This window comes from Hyalella azteca, unplaced genomic scaffold (genome assembly GCF_000764305.2).
Source record: "Hyalella azteca isolate HAZT.00-mixed unplaced genomic scaffold, Hazt_2.0.2 contig4976, whole genome shotgun sequence".
Lineage (NCBI taxonomy): Eukaryota > Metazoa > Arthropoda > Malacostraca > Amphipoda > Hyalellidae > Hyalella > Hyalella azteca.
The window spans coordinates 24,739-46,364 of record NW_025935184.1 but is presented as its reverse complement, the minus strand read 5'-3'; the positions used below and the strand labels follow the sequence as shown (position 1 = coordinate 46,364).

Here is a 21,626-nt window from a genome sequence, read left to right as displayed (position 1 = left end):
TGTGCGTATATTTTCTCGAGATAAGTAGTTCGCGTTTTCATTGGCACGGAAGAGATGACGACAGTTAATCAACATTTCTTTGGAGAAATTATCATCATAGAAGAACGTATACATATATATATATATGTACGCAGGAGGAATTCATATAACGTCGCAATTCACTGTAATGATCGAAGTGACGCAGGTCATAATTATATTTTCGTATATATATTTATGTGGCAGGGGATTTCATAAGGAACGGGTTGATTCATTTTTCTATGAACATAAATCATCTCAATAAGCCAACCGACTTATTGACCAATCAAGTCAATGAGTCAATCCATTCCTCATTTGAATTAATAATTGTTCAAATCGTAATTTTTCGGTCGAAATAATGAAAAAACATTCAACAAGTACTCCATGTGAAAGCAGTTCCTCGAAGAAACGGTAGAAGTATTGTCAATAATTGATGTGTACCCTAGACGATTGAGAGTTCCAAGACGAAAGGAAACGTTTATATCTGTTAAATACTGCTAATAATTTCAAATATACGTAAATTTAACTTGAAACATGTGATATTACATGTTTTTGTATGTTGAAAAAATGTAAAAAATGCTCAATTAGTTAGCAAAAATTAGAGAAAATTGTGAATGTTATTTGAGTAAAATTTGATTTTATTTAGATCCCTGCTACTTGATTGGAAAAATCTACATGACATTAGACAAAAAAGTCTACGTTATCAAACATCAAATATGTACAGAAATTTTTTTCCATTGCATATCACAATTCCGTTGCAGAGAAATATGTGTTTGCAAGCATGAAGCTAATGCTCAGCTTATGAAAGGTAAAAATCGGATTAATGAAGGATTCAGTTTCATTAATACAAATTATACCAAATGGTGAGAAAAATTTAAAATTGCCTTTAAGAATCCAAGAATTGAAGAACGCAAAGCACAACATACAAATCAAGTTTATAAATGCTGTAAGATATGTGTCCTTCGAAAATTATTATCAGTCTAAATTTTCTAAATTATACTGGGGGATTTTTTTACACTTCTGCTGAAAATTTTTGCAAACAAATTCTTGAGTTGCATACATGCAATATACCAGCGCTACACTCGCCTTAGAAGTCTTCTGGCAGGGATCGGTCACACGGCCGTCGTTAGACACAGACGCAGGTCTTATTTCGGACATAATTAACAGTTGTCTGGGGGTTAATTGTAGAAGGATACACAGGCAATAAGTCCAGCAGCTATCTCAATCAATCGTTAGTTGTGGAAAGATCGGGTTCCAAAAGCCGGATCCCTTGTGAATCAAGTCACGAAAAATTCATGAATCGGCAACAGGCCATGGGCCTATTTCTCCAGTGTCGACACTTCTACTCTATTCTATGTGATGTAGCGCTCAGACTGCCTTACTCAGTCAAAACTAACCCTGATCGATTGCTGGGGCCAATGCTGGATTTTCCTCTGAGGACTTTTACACAACATTTCGATTAAAAAAATAGGAGTCGTTACCGCACGAATTAATGTCTATCGGTGGCGGCTGAACTGAATCAATACTGAACTTACATCAAACTCTGAGCTTCTGATTTCATTTTAAATAAATTCTCTTTAAAAACTCGTTTTCGGAGTTCTGCACTAATTAATCGGCATCGTTGTTCACATCGCCGTTGGACTGGGCTAGCTTTTGCATTATTTGTGCATATATATGCATTCGTTTGTGACATTATTGTCGTATGCCTGCTAGAGGCGTTTGTATGCATGGGCCCAAACCTTGCGCAAGACATCGAAATAATTCATTACTGAAATAATGAATTTAAACAACGACACGCGATTCGAATAGCCATTTTTTTCAAAAAATGAATCATTAATGTTTAATTTTGTTCAGCACGAATGTTTTCAAGTGTTTTAGCATGAGTGCTCTGCACGTGTTTCATCGTGATTGTACTATTTTTAGTTAATCTTAAATGCACATGTTTGTTCAAATGTTTTAACTTGATCGCTTTGTGCGTGTTTTATCATGATCGTGGCACAACACGCATGCCTTGAGTGTGCTTGAAAGCGCGAGCGTTTCGTGAGCTTTAGAACGGACGGTTTATGAGCAATGGATGCACTCATTAAACTTCACTAAACTAAACTAAAAACTAAAAATAAAAAAACTAAAAACTAAAAATTAAAAACTAAAAACTAAAAAATTAAAAACTAAAAATTAAAAACAAAAAAACTAAAAAACTAAAAAACTGGAGGCTTTGTCTAGTTGGTTTCACCACACACGTTGTCTACCATGTCACACTACATGGCCAGCACACGTGTTTGAACGATCGTTATCCTAAGCATTGCTGGGGTAATACTTCTTCTGTGACTCGAACGCTGTCATGCAGGTGCAGTTCGTATAGAAAAACACAAAGTTTTTATACTTATTTTTCTTTTCACAAAACGACTAAAATCACTAAATAGAATTGTTTTATGCAGTGTTGCAATCCTCAACAGCAAGGATCTGGCATATGAATGAATAAATTCTGGAAGTGTACAAAACCTGAAGTGCGGAAAAGTCTACATCAGAAATAGAAAAAAAACTCTTAATAAAATATGATTTCCGATGACGTATTTAAATTCGTGCCATTTCCTAACTACAAGAAATTGAAATTGCGATATTGAGCATCAAATGCTTTGAGTGCCGTTGATGCAGGTATGACCTAAATCAAAGTACAGTCCACCTGAAGGTAACGAAATATTCTGGCAGACAGACCAACATGCAGCAGCACGACATCAGCCGTGAGGTTGTTCGTCGCTTCTACGAGACACGGGAGTATAAATATACTTTTTGGTTCATTCAGAAAATCTCTACATTATGTACTTGTTCAAACTCGATCTTTCTGAGCACGATGTAAAAAAATGTTAGTCTCCAGAAAATCGGTAAGTATTTAATCGAAGTTAAATGACAGCTAAATGTCATATACAGGGTATAAAAGTCGTGGAAATACACGTGGCATTTCCAAAACTGAACATTTTTCCAGTGGTCTTACGCGGGGAATTGTGTGGTTATTTCAACGTTTCCTGATGATGTGCTTTTAGGTGGAATTTCTCGCCTGCTGAATTCTAATTTGCAATTCGCTGGATTAGCGGACTCGAACATTGGTGTCTAGCGCTTCTGCTTCAACTGTCAGTTATTGGCTTGACTTGGTCACAAATTGTTCACAAGTTAAACGGTTGCATGCAGTTTGATAGCGAGTAATATAGAGTGAGTTTTTGTTTAATTTACATCATAGAGAAGACATTATAGTTAAAAATTATGGCTTTCCATAATTTTTGCAGTTAAATAAAGAAACTTGTAAAAAATTAGAAATTCATGGTTCAATACCTTTTAGCCCTGTTCAACGCAATGGCTGTAAGTCATTTTAAAACGAATTACTACATGCATATTTCACGTAGGAAATTGGAAAGCGAGCAGTCGTGAAGTTTACTCTCGGCGTTAATCCTTCGTGAATACAGGCTAAGATAGGCTTAAAAAAATAAATTTGAACCTGGGAGTACTTGAAACGAAGATGAACATAGAATTTAGCCCAGGTCGGATATCGTGCAGCTTCTTACATAGCAGCGACACCGCGACTGGTGTGACAATCACAATGACTTTGGCCGAACTTTACATTGAATTTAGTTTGTTTGCAACCAATATTTTACTTCAAACACATTCTATTTAATCAGTCCATTATACCAAGCGATTCCTCAAACCGAGCTTTGTCTTCGTTCGTGTGTTGCCGTATTAACTTTTACACTATCTCTTGGAATTAAAAAATAATGTTTATTTATTTTTTCTTTGAAAACGTAATACTGACTTCGTAAATAGCCACGTGGCTTTTACGGATCAGGACATCTGAAAATAGTAAATTACTGAAATTAGTCAGTTAATATAATTGCGTTATATAATACGCTTCCGCAAAACGTAAAACGAGACTGACGGCAAGATGGGAAATTTAACGTTCAATTGCGATTCGACCGCGCGTACTTGGCTGCAGGCCTCCCACAAAACGTCTATCAGTCGACCAACAATTTAAGTGCTTCTGGTTGTGATCACCCTTCTGGTCCGCAAAAAATGCGCTAAAGCAGCCTTGAAACGGCTTATTTACCCCTTCTACGAGTCCAAGTTGCTTCCTTAATGTTGGAAAAATGTCATCGCATATTAACATTTTCAGGAATGACATCAAATGAAGAAGAGCGAATGGAAACATTTTTCCTGGAGGTCTGAGCTATGAGCCTATCTACCTACATACGGTCAAAGCTTGGTTACTAGCTTTAGTTTTAAACTACTCTAACAATATAGTTTTTGAAATACGAGTATATTCCAACGTCGAATGATTGAAATCGAGTTATTCAATTTTACCACGATACATCTCGGGCTGTCCTTCAATCGAATTGGTATTGAATCACAAAAATAAAAGTTATCCTCCGGGGATTGATGAATGACGATGTTACTAAACATAAAAAGTCGTCATTAGAAATCTTTTAAGTTTGATACATAAACCTATGTGCCTTCTGCTGAATTTCAAGGTGGTCTGTAGTCTGTACTCGTAAATGTGAGCCTGAATTAAACGCTGTGAATACACCTTTTGTGTAGCCGTGGATCGAGATGCATTTTCTGGATTATACATACACCCTTTTGGTAGGTTGTTATCAGGGACCAATATGCACCTGCGCACTGAACTTACAACAAACCAATAACAGAATATCGAGTTATTCTGTCCCTTTTTATTCTATGACAAAAAAAAACTACAGAATATGATTCCAACATAAAATTATTTCTATTGCAAGAAAAAAATTTCAAACTGGATACTCGAAAGTAACGTTAGAAAATCTAGGTCTTGTTTCCTATCAAAGATCTTGTTATCGCACAGCACAGGCTGCGTAAAGACGTTATACGCATGTCATTCGGAAAGTTGGTCGAGTCTGGGATTGAAAAACTGTCTTTAGTCGAGAAGTTTATCTAAGTTATAATTGTATACAATTATAGTTCATAATAATTTCATACAGTTATTTAATACAACGGTATGCTTATTCGATAATATTATATTTTATAGAACGGTATAAGCGTTGGACAAATTTGTTCTGAATTGAATCACTTCAAATTTAAGTGAACATACTTAGTCAACCAGAAATATTTTACTCCTAAACATGAACAATTAAATCTGTATTATAATCAGGGATTAAAATAATGCTCTCAAGCATTAGCTTATAGAAGCAGAGTTGAGTAAGCTAATAAAAAAGAACAATTTTATGTTATTATGCAAAGTTTTGTTGCAGTCAACGTGGATTCCCGAGTCAAAAAGGATTCCCGAGAAATGAAAATTCTTCCATTGCCATTAACACGTCTTAAATCGCTATATAAAGTATTGTCTTCTCCTAATGTTGTACAAAAAGTTGACTTGTGAAAAGATTCATCTCATAATTGTTGTAGGCGTGTTATTTTATTTGTGTTTTATTTATTTTCAATTAGTGGGTAACTTAATCTTTTTTATTATCAATTAGTGGGTCACCGAAAAGTGACGAAATCAAATATTTTGTGTGTATTATGATTCAGTTCGAATAACCTCAATAACATATCAAATCATCATCAGTTAAAAATTATAAAGCATTCAAGTTCAATCCACAGATAAAGCCAGAGATTAAAACCTAAGTAATGGAAAGGGTTGAACGAAACATAACATGCTATCGATTACCAATATCAAGAGGATAAAAACAAGAGGATGTTATCAAGAGGATGTTACTGAGGGAACGATTCCGTCTAAAATATACAATGATTACAAAATACTCCAAAAAGCAAAAAATTTGATTACAAAATAATCCAAAATCCAAACCCTCAAAAATGGAATCAATCAAAGCTTGGTTCACACCACACTGTCAGTCACGGTCCAGTCCAATATTCTTTCATGCATTTCTATAGAAGCATTCACACCAGCCATGCAAGGCACCAGCCATGCCCATATATGGCGCATGTGAATGCTTCTATAGAAATGCATGAATGAATATAGGACCGTGACTGGTATATGCCTGGCTCGTGCCCGATGGTGTGGTGTTCCCCGCCTGTGTCCGGAACTTGCAGTTGCGTTTTCTCTGCATTTGGATCGTTCGTGACCTTGCGATTTAAGCAAACTAATGATTTGAGCATGAGTGAAAGGTATTAATTCTACGAATTTTCTCCTGAGCTTAGATTATCATTGTTCAATCGATTTTCGCCGATTAATGAGAAGTATTAAACGTAGAGTAATCAACTAAGTCCTTTGATCCCACACACTAATAACCAGATCCCTTTCATTTCTGGAAGTAGAGCATTCGACATCAATGGTGAAAGGGTTCTCGCTCAACGTGTTCTTAACGCACATATGTTCTGCTAATCACTTATTGCCAAGACGCGCGATTAGGAAAATTTATTTATATTGACGCGCTTTATTGAGCTTTCCTTGACGCACTCACGCAGCATATATGCGTTCAATTGCAGGTTTCACGTAAAAGCTTCCGAAATTTGTTAATATAAAAGAAAGAGGAATTTTTGAAGCGATGTAACTTCAAGGATGCCGATGAAACTGTTTTTAAAGATTTATAATTCTCGTCAATATATTATTTACTCTTTATTAATATTAACTTATATAATTTAAATTTATACGTGGGGAGTGACTCAATACGACGTGCGCATTAGCCTGAATCCTGTTTAGAAATTACAAAAAGGAATTTTATTTTAAATTCCTTTTTGTGGACAAGTATTCTCGGAATCAGATCTACATTTCAATGTAACATGCGAACTGTAATAACTGTTCATGTGAGCACCAAAAAAGTTGAAAAAAGCTAGTAAATCTATTATGCATTTTTAAAGCAGGAAATTAGATCTCATAAACTCGTAGTTTTATAATTTGTTAACTATAATGAGACTTAGGAATAAGCTGCCCAATCATCTCTAAAATAACCTCCTATCCTCTAAGGTCTAAACTTACTCACACGTTACCCTCTACTCACTTATTTTCGGTAGAATTTGTAGTCAAATTGGTGTCTGAAGTTTGTGCCTCTCCGTTCTTTTCACGAATCTCTCCGTTGGTTGCGAGCTCCTCAGCTATGGTCGTTAGTTGTACCATTTCTTCTTGCACTTTGTGGTTGTCACGGCACGTCACGCTAACCACAAATGAACTTTCAGTGTTACCGTGATGAGGTAGAGTTTCTCCAACGGTTATATTGTTATCAGTTCGTTCAGATCTGTACACTGACTTCCTGCCAGCGGGTCCATCAAGGCTTTTGAAGCATGGTAAGACCAACATAAATTCCTTCCTGAAGTTTTCGTTGAGCCACGCGTAAAGAAGAGGATTGTAGCAAGTAGATGACATGGCTAGGGTGTGAGTTATAAAGAAACACAGGTTATAGTAAGCTGATTTACTGGCTGACGCGTTGTAATCTCCCACCAAATGAATGGTGTTGAAAGGAAGCCAACAACCTCCGAAAATCGTCACCATCGCTATCAACATTCGGTTTGTTCTTCGTTTTTTCTCGCGATCTGATTCTTCTTTCTGGGATCCGCGTGAACCAGATTTGATGCGTATTCGTTCGTTCATACGAACCGAAATCATGACGTAGCAGTAAAGTATAATTATAAAAGGTACCCCGAATTGCATGATGGTCGTGAACGAACTAAAGATTCGCCTCATGAACTCCGATGGCCAAAATTCTTCGCAGAAAAGGACGTCTTCGTATAATTCTTGGTTCACATAATACGCATATGGCATCGTGGACGACATCGAAAAAAGCCAAATGCTGATGATAATCGAATAACAAACTATTAACTGTAGCTTTGGCCGGAAAGGATGAATGATCACGAAGTACCTGTCAACTGCAATAGACATGAGTGTGAGAGTAGATACGTAAACGCTGGTACCTTGTGTAACCGGTACCAGTTTGCAGAGTACTCTTCCAAAAGCCCACCTCCCCATGGCGAAATATAGAGGCGTAAACGGCACTGCCAAAACGCACAATAAAATATCAGCAAGAGCCAAGTTCGCGATGAAGAAGTTAGTAACGGTTTGCATATGCTTATTTTTGAACACCACATAGCAAACCAAACAGTTTCCGAATATCCCTAATGTGAATATAATCAAATAGACTAAGAAGAACACTGCCAACACAGAAGTATTTTTCATGACGTCATAAGGAACGCTGGTATTGTAAACGTTCCGATCGCTGTCGTCTGAAGTGTTCGTCTCGGAGACGTTCAACTCGCGCATGTCGTTCCAGAATGTCCAATTTTCTTGCATGGTTGCACTTTTCTAACTCAAAATAACATTAAAAAACGATATGAAGATCTACGTTATTTACTCCTCTGGGATGTATACGGGACAAATCACTAAAACAAATTCGCTGGGTTTTACCAGGATCTGGAAAAATATGATAATACATCAATAAATGTTTATAAATCATAAATAGCTTGAAGTAAATATTCGTAAGCACGGGTCGTCATTCAAGAGGCCCACATGTTCAAAGGATCGAGAAATTGATATTTAGATCGTTTACACATGCAATAATTGAATGGACTCTACCTATGTTATTCTCAAATAACCTTTAAAGAAGCATACCCAATTTTATGAAAAAAACGGACAATGATTCAAATTTACAAGCTATCTATACATCTATTTCTGAATATGGGCTGGAAATAAATTAATTTATTCAATTATTTTATATCCTAATCATAGCTTAATCCTGTCCAATGTCAGTGTAGTGTAGCTAAATTATGTTGTAGCTTAGTATAACAATATTTCAGTGAAGTCTCTTCTAACTAAAAGGTAGCCTATTCTTAGATTATCAGCTTAATAATATCCTTGTTGACTCAATTACGGAACTGATTTTTATATTACCATCAGGAATTGTTACGCAGTATATATGAATAAGTAAAGATATTTTAAAAAGGGACTAGATTTAAACATCATGCCGGAATGGAAATGATAAAAAGTCTACGGATGTTTCTCACTATGTTGTGGCGCGAGTAAGGCGAGGGTGAGGAGACGTAAGTACACACACCACCTCACACATCGCTGGCCACAGCGCTACTGAACCCAGTGCCGTGACATCCCACGTCTAATAATGGAACTATGCGCAATAAAATTAATACGGGAAAATAAATAAACGCTTTTGCCGTATTATCATTAAATGAATGAAATTACGCTTCTAAAGTTCACTTTTGTTATTTCATGTGCTGTAAATTGTTTCAAGTTTTCAAACTATTAATACTAATCCCTCATTACCGACGTTTAAGTATATCTCTAGTATATACCTATTCGTTGAAGACAATATAAATAATTTTATTCGTCTAAAATATTTGTTTAGATTTTTGAAAAAAAAGTTAATCTGTGTATTCAAAACATTCAACCTCCTCGTGCTCCCAAATTGTATTTTTTTCACACAGTATCGAAATAATTTTTATACACATTACAAATTAATTTTCCATGGATGAAAATCCGATCCTTGCTCGATTAAGCAACTCGTATATGGCTTTACAATCAGAGTAAAACAAGTTATTCGTGAGAAATTACTAATGTTATCAAATAAAAAAAAATATTTTTAGAAGTGTGGAGACTGGTGTTTCCATGGCGACGCCTAAGGCTACTTAAACGAAAAACTTCATCGGCCAAAGTTCGAAACTTTGCAGGAAGCGAACAAGTTTTTGGGTGAGAAATGCGCAACTGAATTCCGGTGTTTTTTTCGAATATCATTTTACTCGCGGTCTCGATAAAAAAATCACATTTCCTCTCTAGCCAACTTCGTGCTCATGCATTAATGTAATTTGTTTTTTGTTTCCGCTTTCTGATGCCCAACATGTTGCCTCGATTTCCATTGTTTGGTAAAGAAATAATTTCAAGCCTGATGCAGATTTTTCATATATGTCATCACTTCTTGATACTTTATAAACAAACTTCTTGTCAAAGCTACGATTAATTAATTTAATTAATTAAATACAGTTAAATTTCAATTAGGTACTTCTACAAAAGCGTTTATTTCAAATGATGAGCTTTAGTTAGACAGCGTAGCTCTCAGGAATAGCTCGTCTCTTTTTGATACCTCAAAAGCGCATTGTTCACGGGCTACAATAAGAAATATTCCTCAGATTCGTCAGCCATTGTTTCAAGCGGGACTTCAATATCAGAGATAAGAAATTGCATGGAACTACTGCGCTGACAGCGCACTGTTTCTAGACCATTTGTTGCCGTATGTTTTAGTTCAAATAAATATGATGTGTAGTGGATGGTTGTGATGGTGCTAGCAGTAATGGTTAGTTTGCGATGCACATCATTTACAGAAATATGATATGTTGTGAATTTTTGTGATGGTTTCAGCAGTAATAGTGAGTTTGTGATGAACATCATTTTCAAAAATGTGATGTGCTGTGAATGGTTATGATGAATACAGCATTTATTTATAACACTGAAATGCAAAGTAGATTCCCTATAGCTACACTCCATCGAAAACGTTCGGGATGTTAATTAACTCCATGATCAGTTGAATAATTTAACGGACACTGTTAATAAAATTCAATTTCAAATTTTGGAACTGATGATGTAGTAGCAGTTCAATAAAAGTTCTTGATGAAGTCTTGGTGAATGAATTTAGTTTTTTCGAGTAGTGCGTTGCCTCTGCCAATACTTGACAAAACTTAGACGCCAAGCCAAAAAAAAAATTTATTTGTGCTTCCGTAATAGCGATATTTCCAGTAGCTGCCCAATGAATCACCGAATTAAAAAATGTTTTTCAACTCACATAAAACAAAGAAATATATCTACGTATTTTTTATATATGAAATTAAGAATATAAAGGCAAGCGTCGTATCATTTTCCTAAATTCCATGCTCTGTTTTTCATATCTTGCACGTAAACAAAATTATAGCACTGAACTTATCATTTGGTTGGCCCTCAAGTCTCGCTAAAAGATAAAAAAAAACACTTCTAATGATGTTTGTCGAAGTTCAGCCTCAACCAAGTCACGGGAGACCAATTAGGTCTATTTTAATCTTAAAAGAAAATTTTTTAAATGTGGTCGAATAATGGCAGCCGCGGTTATAAATTGACGAAAGCCGCGGATTTATTCAACCCACCACCAGCGTTCAAAGTCTCTGAAATGCAGCAGCTGTTGATAAATAATAAGCCAGAGGCTGGCCTGGTCCGCTGTTGATAAATAATAAGCCAGAGGCTGGCCTGGTCCGCTGTTGATAAATAATAAGCCAGAGGCTGGCCTGGTCCGCTGTTGATAAATAATAAGCCAGAGGCTGGCCTGGTCCGCTGTTGATAAATAATAAGCCAGAGGCTGGCCTGGTCAGATATTCAAACGTCTCCTAGAACGACATCCTTTATTTGATGATGCCAAGTAATTCTCAATTTATAATTACTAATATTCTACCTGATTTTCTATTTCTGGACTATAAATTTTATTAGGTTGTTAATAGAGGATTAAGTTTAGTATTTCCAGATATATCGCACAAATATATCTGTATAATAATATCTAACGATTACATCTCAATTCCCATTTCAAATTATTTGATCGCTATAAGAAATCGGTCAAGAAAATTAATTCACGACACGTTTTACTAGAATAGTTCAACAATAAGCAAACATCCGATATACATAATTTTAGAAAAAAGTAAAATCTACCTATATCTAAATGATAATTTGATTAGAATTATTTAAATGTCATCTGTATTTCCTCTTCCATTCTTTATATACGCTTCTGACGATTTATATAATAATGACGCATCTATTTATATAAAACGTACACATGGCAGATGCTCGATGATAATTATTGTTTTAACCACTAATCCAACATTCCTTAACATCCCCGTTTTTCGTACAAATAATAATGTTAAACTTCCGAATATACTTATAATTTATTGCCATGTTAACTAATGAACCCACCATAGTAAACCTAATTGAGCTTTAATTAGCCACTTATGAGTTTGTTAGAAATATTGCTTTCGCTCGGTTTTTGCAGCTGAGTTCGCACCTACAATGCTGGACCGGAGCAGCGATGATGATGACGCGTAAAATATGTTTCTGTGTAAATCGAAATTTGTTGAATACCGCCTGCTAGCAAATACAAAACTAACAGGTTGGCATTTACTTAAATTTAGATGAGTCCTATTAACTGAGGAGATGGAAACTTATTTTGGACATGTTTGAACTAGGGAACAAGTGAACAAATCGTATGGATAATTGTTTAAACAGCAATCGTTTGTCCAAGTAGAAAAGAGTTTCGACCTTCAAGGCAAGTTGACTTTAATCAAGTAAAATATTTGGTTCAATAAACTTTTCAAATCTTANTAATTTCATGTTGACATATATTCATGAGCACTAATTTCATGTTGACATATATTCATGAGCACTAATTTCATGTTGACATATATTCATGAGCACTAATTTCATGTTGACATATATTCATGAGCACTAATTTCATGTTGACATATATTCATGAGCACTAATTTCATGTTGACATATATTCATGAGCACTAATTTCATGTTGACATATATTCATGAGCACTAATTTCATGTTGACATATATTCATGAGCACTAATTTCATGTTGACATATATTCATGAGCACTAATTTCATGTTGACATATATTCATGAGCACTAATTTCATGTTGACATATATTCATGAGCACTAATTTCATGTTGACATATATTCATGAGCACTAATTTCATGTTGACATATATTCATGAGCACTAATTTCATGTTGACATATATTCATGAGCACTAATTTCATGTTGACATATATTCATGAGCACTAATTTCATGTTGACATATATTCATGAGCACTAATTTCATGTTGACATATATTCATGAGCACTAATTTCATGTTGACATATATTCATGAGCACTAATTTCATGTTGACATATATTCATGAGCACTAATTTCATGTTGACATATATTCATGAGCACTAATTTCATGTTGACATATATTCATGAGCACTAATTTCATGTTGACATATATTCATGAGCACTAATTTCATGTTGACATATATTCATGAGCACTAATTTCATGTTGACATATATTCATGAGCACTAATTTCATGTTGACATATATTCATGAGCACTAATTTCATGTTGACATATATTCATGAGCACTAATTTCATGTTGACATATATTCATGAGCACTAATTTCATGTTGACATATATTCATGAGCACTAATTTCATGTTGACATATATTCATGAGCACTAATTTCATGTTGACATATATTCATGGGCACTAATTTCATGTTGACATATATTCATGAGCACTAATTTCATGTGCGATCTTTACGTTAGATGAATGCATGTCTATATTGTTGCGTGTACAAAACTGCACATGCACTTATGAATTATTATAGCGGCGACGCAAAAGTTTAATGTTGAAAAATTTCTTTCCTGTAGTACTGTACGACTACATATAAGGAAAACATAAATAAGGTACTTATACTGTTAGGAAAAACGGTGAAAAAAACGGTCCCACCTGCATCCTAGTGGCCGGTCGCCCCGTGAAAATAAACTGTTTCGCCGTTTTTATCAGATGTTTTACGGATTTCTGGTGTTAAATTGGAACAAAAACGGTGAAACGGTGTTTCTTTTTACGTGCCGACCGACCACTGAAACGCCGGTAATACCGTTAACGGTCATTTTTCTAACAGTGTAGAATAAAAAAGCGACGTAAATACACATTTCAGACAGTATTCAGTAGTCCATATTGCTAAAGAAATATTCATGCATTTCAAAATAGATCATAAGTCCCGCATAAATGCGCATTCGCAGCCAATATATGCGACTGCGTTCCAGTGAACATCTCAATATCAATATTTTCTCGACACTCTTCAGTACACACCATGCCGCATTATGTTCACAATAATTCTACGCCTGCGCAATAAAAATGCATTTTTCACGAGAATTATTTACCAGAAATTTACAGCAAATTCAATTCGTATCATGAAGTAATAAGATGCATGTAGTAGAAAAATAAGTTTCTTCTATTCAGAATGAACTTGCCGATGGTGCCAAAAACAGTTGCTTGGATGGAACCGTAATTTGCAAAATATGAAAAAATGTGTTATAATAATAGGAGCGTTTTTCTTAGGCATTACATAGTCCAACTTCTTATGAAATTTTAGTGCTCCAACCGACATTGCACGTGTAATTAGGTTGTGTTTTTTATTCATGCTATACAGGGTGTCCCCAAAAAAACGATACCCAACTTTGAATGGCTGTAACTCAAAAAGCAATAGAGTTAAAAAATTTTGGAAGGTCAGAATTTGTTCCCTATGTTTTTCTCCATTTCTCCACCAAAAATCAGACAGATCGATGGAGCCATAATTGTTTGATAGAACTTTCAGTGACGTGTGCTAAAATCGTGCTTGCGCAAAGTTTTAGTAAGATCATTTTGCATACTCATTACGTTGTCTTGACATGTTTTCTTTTCGCTGTTTGATTTTTAGCGCATTTTCTCATTTATGAAAAAATGCACTATTGTGCTCGCCATGTCCGTCTGTCCGTCCGTCCGTCTGTCCGTCCGTCTGTCTGTCCGTCCAAGGACTTCAAGTTTTCGTCGGCGAGAAAATGCGCTCTCTGTCACTCACTGCAGTGAGTACTGAGTTACATTTTTTTATCTTTGGTGAGACAAAAACATGGCAATCTTTTGTGAAAGACAATCTTTGGTTTTGAAATTCTCTCTCGCCAAAGATTGCCATGATTGTGTCTCACCAAAGATTGTCATGATTGTGTCTCACCAAAGACTGTCATGATTGCCTCTCACCAATTATTGCCATGATTGTCTCTCACCAAAGATTGTCATGATTGCCTCTCACCAATTATTGCCATGATTGTCTCTCACCAAAGATTGTTATGNGACAGACAGACAGACGGACAGACGGACGGACGGACAGACGGACATGGCGAGCACAATAGTGCATTTTTTCATAAATGAGAAATGCGCTAAAAATCAAACAGCGAAAAGAAAACATGTCAAGACAACGTAATGAGTATGCAAAATGATCTTACTAAAACTTTTCGCAAGCACGATTTTAGCACACGTCACTGAAAGTTCTATCAAACGATTATGGCTAAAACGATCTGTCTGAGTTTTGGTGGAGAGATGCAGAAAAACATAGGGAAAAAATCCTGACTTTCCAAAATTTTTTAACTCTATTGCTTTTTGAGTTACAGCCATTCAAAGTTGGGTATCGTTTTTTTGGGGACACCCTGTATAACAGTCATCTGCATATCTATAATTTCATTCCTCATACAAAGTAATCTTTAATGCTGAATTTTACACTTATTTGGAGTCATCAGTTTCCAGTGGATTCAGTTTACTTTATTTCTATTCTTTGGATATTCCAAACCGCTCAACTCAAAAAAATCTCCTGCGATGTTATAGAAAAATTTGTCTTGTAATTTTTCAGATTATTAATATTATTGATTTATTTGTATATTATTTATATTTTTTATATTAATATTTGCATACAATTTTGACGGAGCTTCATTGGGTATCCATAGATTTCTTGCGCAATGTGCTCTGAATAATCTGAATTGTATTCATGTATATATCTGAATTGTATTATGTGTGTTGGCAGTTGTGCAGGACCACCCTGACATATCGAGCAAAATACGAACCAGAGATTAAATATATCCTGAGCGATGTTCAGCAAGTTCAAGTAATTTACAAGTTTCCATAGATGCTAAAAGCATTTAATTTCTTCAATCATTAAACTAGATAACAATATTTTTTAATCGAGTGACTTCGATCGGTGTCGAATTACATTTGTGTTTGTCTGGAGCATTTTTGCCGGATTGATAATTTTCACAATGAAGATTGATTGCCAGAATCAATGATGTCGACGAAGAAATTCAAATCACCGAAGTTATGAGTTATAAAATCACTGTAGAGTGTTCGCCCAATATCAGTGAGAAAAGTTAAACACCCGCATATGTTACATAAATCTGTGATAATTTCATACATGGTACAAATCATTGGTATCATGATCGCTGGGGTCTTGCTCTTGACTTGCGAAAAATTAGTCATTTGAAATTATCACAGATCTATTTCATTCTATTATCACACAGTTTTATTATTATCACAGTTCTATTTCATTTATCACTGGCACTTCATGTGAACAGTAACTTCTTTCGTCACGTCATTTACAGATTGTGTAATCTTTCTGGTAATTGTCACGTCTAATGATTGACGAAGACTTTTAGAGTATAACACATTGGCTAATATGTGGCATGAGTATCCGTGAGTGTTGTACTTGAACATCCTCATTTTCAGATTGAATTAAAGTAATAAGGTAGAAAAAATTCACTTAATTTTCAAATTCATACCTTCCTTAGAGAATTACGCCTCTATAAGGCATAACATGATTCGCATGTTGAAGATATTTCAAAATTAATAGATGTGAATCTGATCGACAGAAAAATCTAGTCATAATTAGTTGACCGCACAGTGAATTAACAATTTAAATGAATTTCTTATGCATGCCACCAGCGAATATTGCAGAATTTATCAAAGAATTAGAGAAATAGCAGTAACAACGGCTTGCAAAACTTCGTCAGTATATGCAACACAGTTTTCTATGTTGCGTGGAGACATCAACGCAGAAAACTACATATACAATCTGGTAAACCTCCTTGTTTTTTCATGCTTCAGAATTAAATTATAATCATAAATTTTATTCCTATATTCCGATATAATTTTATGCATGTACAAGAATGCTAGCATCTCTGCTTCACGTCTACACTCTTGATGAATCATCAGCCCTTACCAGATACGAAAAAAACATAGACATGAGAGGAAGTTGAACGTGAATCCTGTGCATGAATCCACGTAATTTTGAAACAACTAAACCCACACCTGAAAATATTACAAACGATGCGAAAGTGTGAATTTAACTTCTATTTTGAGTTTTGTTAAGATTCAAGTCCATTTACAGCAGTTTCGGTAATAATCAAATTTGAAATAATCTGAGTCCACACGCCTGAAGGGATCACCGCCGCTGCCAGGTGTAAAACTATCACATTTCTCGAGCTCCTTGGACATTCTAATTTGTCTGCGGCAGTTTTTGGCTTATTGCTTAATTAATTCAAAAAGGACAAATTCACGTACATGAAATGATTACAGCGACTGCGCTTGGGTGAAATTAGCTTATTTCTCAATTCTGGTAGACGACTGAAATTGTTTACCGCAGTTAACGCTCAATTTACTAATTCTAAAACGATAAACCTGCTTTCATTAGAGTCTAAGTGCAGTTATAAAATGTAAATTTTACTCCTATTTAGTCGAAATCAAAATTTATTTGCGGTTGTTATCTGCTGTTATGAAGGCCTTTAGAATTCAATTTGTAGCTTCTTACCATAGAAGATTTAAACTAATCATTCTGAAATTTCAGCATAACGTGAAGTCTCTTCAATTGCTTAGGCACAATAATTTTCAAGTCTTTTTGCTGACTGTTTTAAACTAAGTAGTATAATCATACAAAATTTGTTTCAACACGGTTGGTTAATGACCAGAGAATTCGTCAAATTAAATTTTCAGGGTATTCTTCAGATGACATTAGTTGATAAAAATGCAGGTTCAAGGGAGTAATATCAATTTATTAACGACGTTTCGAATGTAACAACATTCATTTTCAAGTTACAGGAAGCATTGAATACAGAAATTTTGATGGAAATAAGTACATGATACAAGTAAATAGGATACAACAAGAAAATTTGGAACCGTAAAAATAATTCAAAAACAATCTCAAAGCTTAGAAAATCAGGTAGTTATGAGATGATAGATGGAGTCCAATCCGCAGAAAAGGGCTTCAGCTATCGTCGGTCGGATTATGTCGGGCCACCGCAAGATGTCGATGCTGGTGGGTTCCTCCAGCATAGTGCAAATGACAGTCTCGTTGAGATTGACGTTGTCGAGAGTAAAAAAAATACATACAAAATTGTAAAGAAATCAATATTTTTGCACCCAACTGTCCATTGATTCACAAAAAGCTGATGTTTTTGTATGATGACAAACACTAACGCATAATTGGATGACCGTAAACAAAAAGGTGAATTTAATCCTAATAGAAATGACACTACAAATTTCCACCTATAGTAAGTTTCCGTTACTAACTCAACGTTCCACTAAAATAAGAAAGTAAAGATTACTATAACTACTAGTCTATATAGTCCTTAGTGGGATGCATAGTTTTACATATAGCGAGTGTCAGATGTCATGAATTTTTGTCTGTTCGTTAGTTCGTGTTTATTTGATAATTGTCTCTGCTACCGAATTAAGTAATTGAAACTTAATTATTATTCGATTCCGAGCCAGACTCCGTGATATTCTTGGGGATATTACTAATTTATGACTATCCTAATTCTTCCGGTAATGGGAAAATTGTCAGGCAAAATATTATTATAGTATGAAAACGGATACTTGTTCCGTGTGATATAACTTGTTTATGTCAAGTGCCCCTGTCGAAACCCCGTTATGACATTCTTCCGTAGCGAAATATTATATATTCAATATTCATTTCTATACAAGGCACTTTCATTAGCTACGACATACTCTTCTGTACAAGGAGTTCGTCGGCTTACGGTCGAAGGAGGCAGCCTTGTATCCATTCTATTGTATCCATTCTATTGTATCCATTCTATTGTATCCATTCTATTGTACCCATTCTATTGTATCCATTCTATTGTATCCATTCTATTGTATCCATTCTATTGTATCCAGAACACTGTAGCGATGCATCCCAGTGTTCTGTTTAGGGGCTGATGGCAGCGTTTTTCGCATCGCCCCTCTCAAATAAAGGAATCTGGCGATAATAGATATGAACAGAGTGTCTTATCCCGGCTCAATTTTCAATTTACGACCCCATTATATTTTTTTATGATCTGTTCGCTTAAAAACATCAAAATTGTTCATTCTCGATGGCTAATAAAACTGTTTTCGATTACTCTAGATGAAGCTTTTGAAATTACTGCGAATTATATTTTGAAAGTTATATTTATAGGAATAATTTTGATATCAATTTTAGACTATTAGTTTTTAAAATAAAATGTTGAGACGATATAAATTAAAATTATACTTAGTGGGGCAACGGGCCTACGCGTGTCACGGGGCAAACGCGCATGTTGAAGTTTTGTGTTATTCATCATTAGATTTGTCTAAATGACCTTTTCAAAATTATGACTAGCTTTTTGAATTACAAATTACACTTTATATTGCATTATTTATTTATTTGCCGCCTCAAGGCAGCAGGTTTAGTTTCTAGTTATGCGTGTTTATGACCCCTTTTCAAGTTATTGACTCCTGCCTTGCCAAAAATTGATTTCAGCCAACACCAATGAGCCAAAAGTTGATGAGTTTTATGGTGTTGGCTGAAATCACGATTAGGTACAAATTCTCTGCACATAATATCTGGATTATGGACGAAACTCGAGCGAAGTTTTTTTTTCTGATCAACTACATATATTTTATCTAGTCAAGGATACATTTTTTCATGTTTAGGACGAATTTTTTATCGCTGAGATATGTTTCTCAAGTCAAGGATATATATTTTTATGTCAATGAAATAATTTTCTTCACGTTAGTGATAGATTTTTCAAGCCAAGAGTAAATTTTTTTTAAGTTAAGTATATGATTTTTTGAGTTGTTAATAAATGAGTGAATGCCATATTTTTTATTACATTGTCTTATTTTTAACTGTAAAGTGTTGTTTTATCATTTTAAACTAAAAATGTGCAATTGTGGTAAAGGGACCAAGGATGCGCATTGCCCCCAAGCCCTTCTGCCAAGCCCCAGGGGTGGGGAATGGGTACATTTTGACACTTTTACAAAATAGTGTTTTATTACAATTTCTCGTATTTGCAATTCCTCCTCGTATTCGTCGTTAGTTGTACCTTTAAAGAACAGAAATAACCACGTCGTATCAATTAAGACTTCATTATTAGAAATGTATAATTAATTGCCATTGATTTAATTGATTGTAGGAATTGTATGATAATTAAGTTTTTTCAAAAATTAAAATATTTGAAATTAAAAATGTAATGTTCCAACTTTCTTTAAAATGAGAAAGAAGTAACTTAATGCTACCTGGATTTTTTATAGTAGGAGCAGAAAGACCGCCGCTGGTTATGCTAGCGTGTCTTAATTCGCTATTTTCTCTTTTCAACATTTCATTATCTTGTCCATCCGCATGCCTATATGCTTACTTTTCTAAGATTAGCTCAGTTAAATTAAAGTCAAAACTTCTAACAGCATGCGATCAATAACCATTGCTATACGAGCTGATCTTACTGTACTAAACATTAACTTTCAACATTATTTGGCTCCTTGCCTCTTAAGTGGATCTATCATTTAAGGTAATACATATTCGTCATTTGTCTTTATATTTGTTCATTCTTTATATGAAAATTCATACATCTTTACCGATAGTTATTCAAAACTTTTCTCTTTATCTGCTTCAGAACAACCCGGGGCGATGTCGCGCATTTTACGTGCTACCAACACGTATTCGTCCATTGCTTCCATTGATTTTCTAAGCAACGAAGACTTGAACCAGACCGAAACATTAATCCACGCTTTGTCAACTGGTTTCCAAACTGAACTGTCGATTGTATTTAAATTTGAATAAACACTGGAGCATCCGTTGAGCTTGAAATTAGTTTTAATACCAAAATTATTTTAAATTTTGATTAAAAAAAGGTAGGGTGAGAGAGAAATATGTGAGAGAGAAATTTGTGAGAGAGAAATATGTAATGATTTAATCCAATATTTTTTAGTCATACAGATGGCTTCGTGCAAAAGAAAGCGACTGGCATCAAGCCAATCAAGTGTAGAAATTGTGCCGACTTTACGTCCCTCGTGGCGTGAATTTTCTAATTTCGGCAGTTATATAAAGATGATTAAAAGTAACCATGAAAATAGATTTGGCATTGTGAAGGTAATATATATGTAAAATGTTTATTATGTTAGCCTTTCGCGCAAGCATTGAAATATCATGAAAAAAAAACAATATCCGAATTAAGTAAAATAAGGTAGGGACTATTATACTACATATATTTTCGCATGTACTTCTAGAATATTCAATATTGTAGATTTTATTTTATTTTTTTATATTTCTGACGAATTTTTTAAAATATTAGATTTTAAATTTTTTTTGTAATATTTTCGCATAATTTCATGTTCATATTTATTTAAGAGAAAGTATACTGAAGTTAATGTAGAGGTGTAGGTCTGTGGGTTAGAACCTTTTATGGGGCCCAACAAGTTAAGTTATGAGCAGAGCACCAATCAGCTAGAGAATCAGTGTGGTGTGAGCTTTCTTTAAAAAGCAGGGATAGCCTCCTTATAGGTGTCCTGTATAGATCACCCAACAGTTCCTCTGATAACGATCAAGTACTGAACAGTCTTCTACCAAGCATGACTTTCAGCAGGTCGCATACGTTAATCTTTGGTGACTTTAACCATCCAGAAATAGACTGGGCACATGAATCCTCTCCAAGGGATGAGAATCACCCTTCATCCTTGTTCATGGAGTCTGTGCGAGACTCATTTTTATACCAGCACATCACAAAGCCAACCCATTTTAGAGGTAATCAGACTCCAAATACTCTAGACCT

At 34.9% G+C, this 21,626-nt stretch overlaps 1 protein-coding gene across 1 annotated transcript; it reads right to left on the bottom strand.

The window, feature by feature from the left end:
* Window positions 1–6,982: 6,982 nt before the first annotated feature.
* Window positions 6,983–8,300, bottom strand: LOC108678384 (prolactin-releasing peptide receptor-like). Its single transcript, XM_018166788.2, has one exon. The coding sequence runs from the start codon at window positions 8,267–8,269 to the stop codon at window positions 6,983–6,985; it is 1,287 nt and encodes a 428-aa protein (XP_018022277.1). The 5' UTR covers window positions 8,270–8,300.
* Between the last annotated feature and the right edge of the window lie 13,326 nt (window positions 8,301–21,626).

What these genes read in the sequence shown, in the direction of transcription:
- LOC108678384 (XM_018166788.2), bottom strand. Translation starts at nt 8,269, where the DNA reads ATGCAAGAAAATTGGACATTCTGGAACGACATGCGCGAGTTGAACGTC.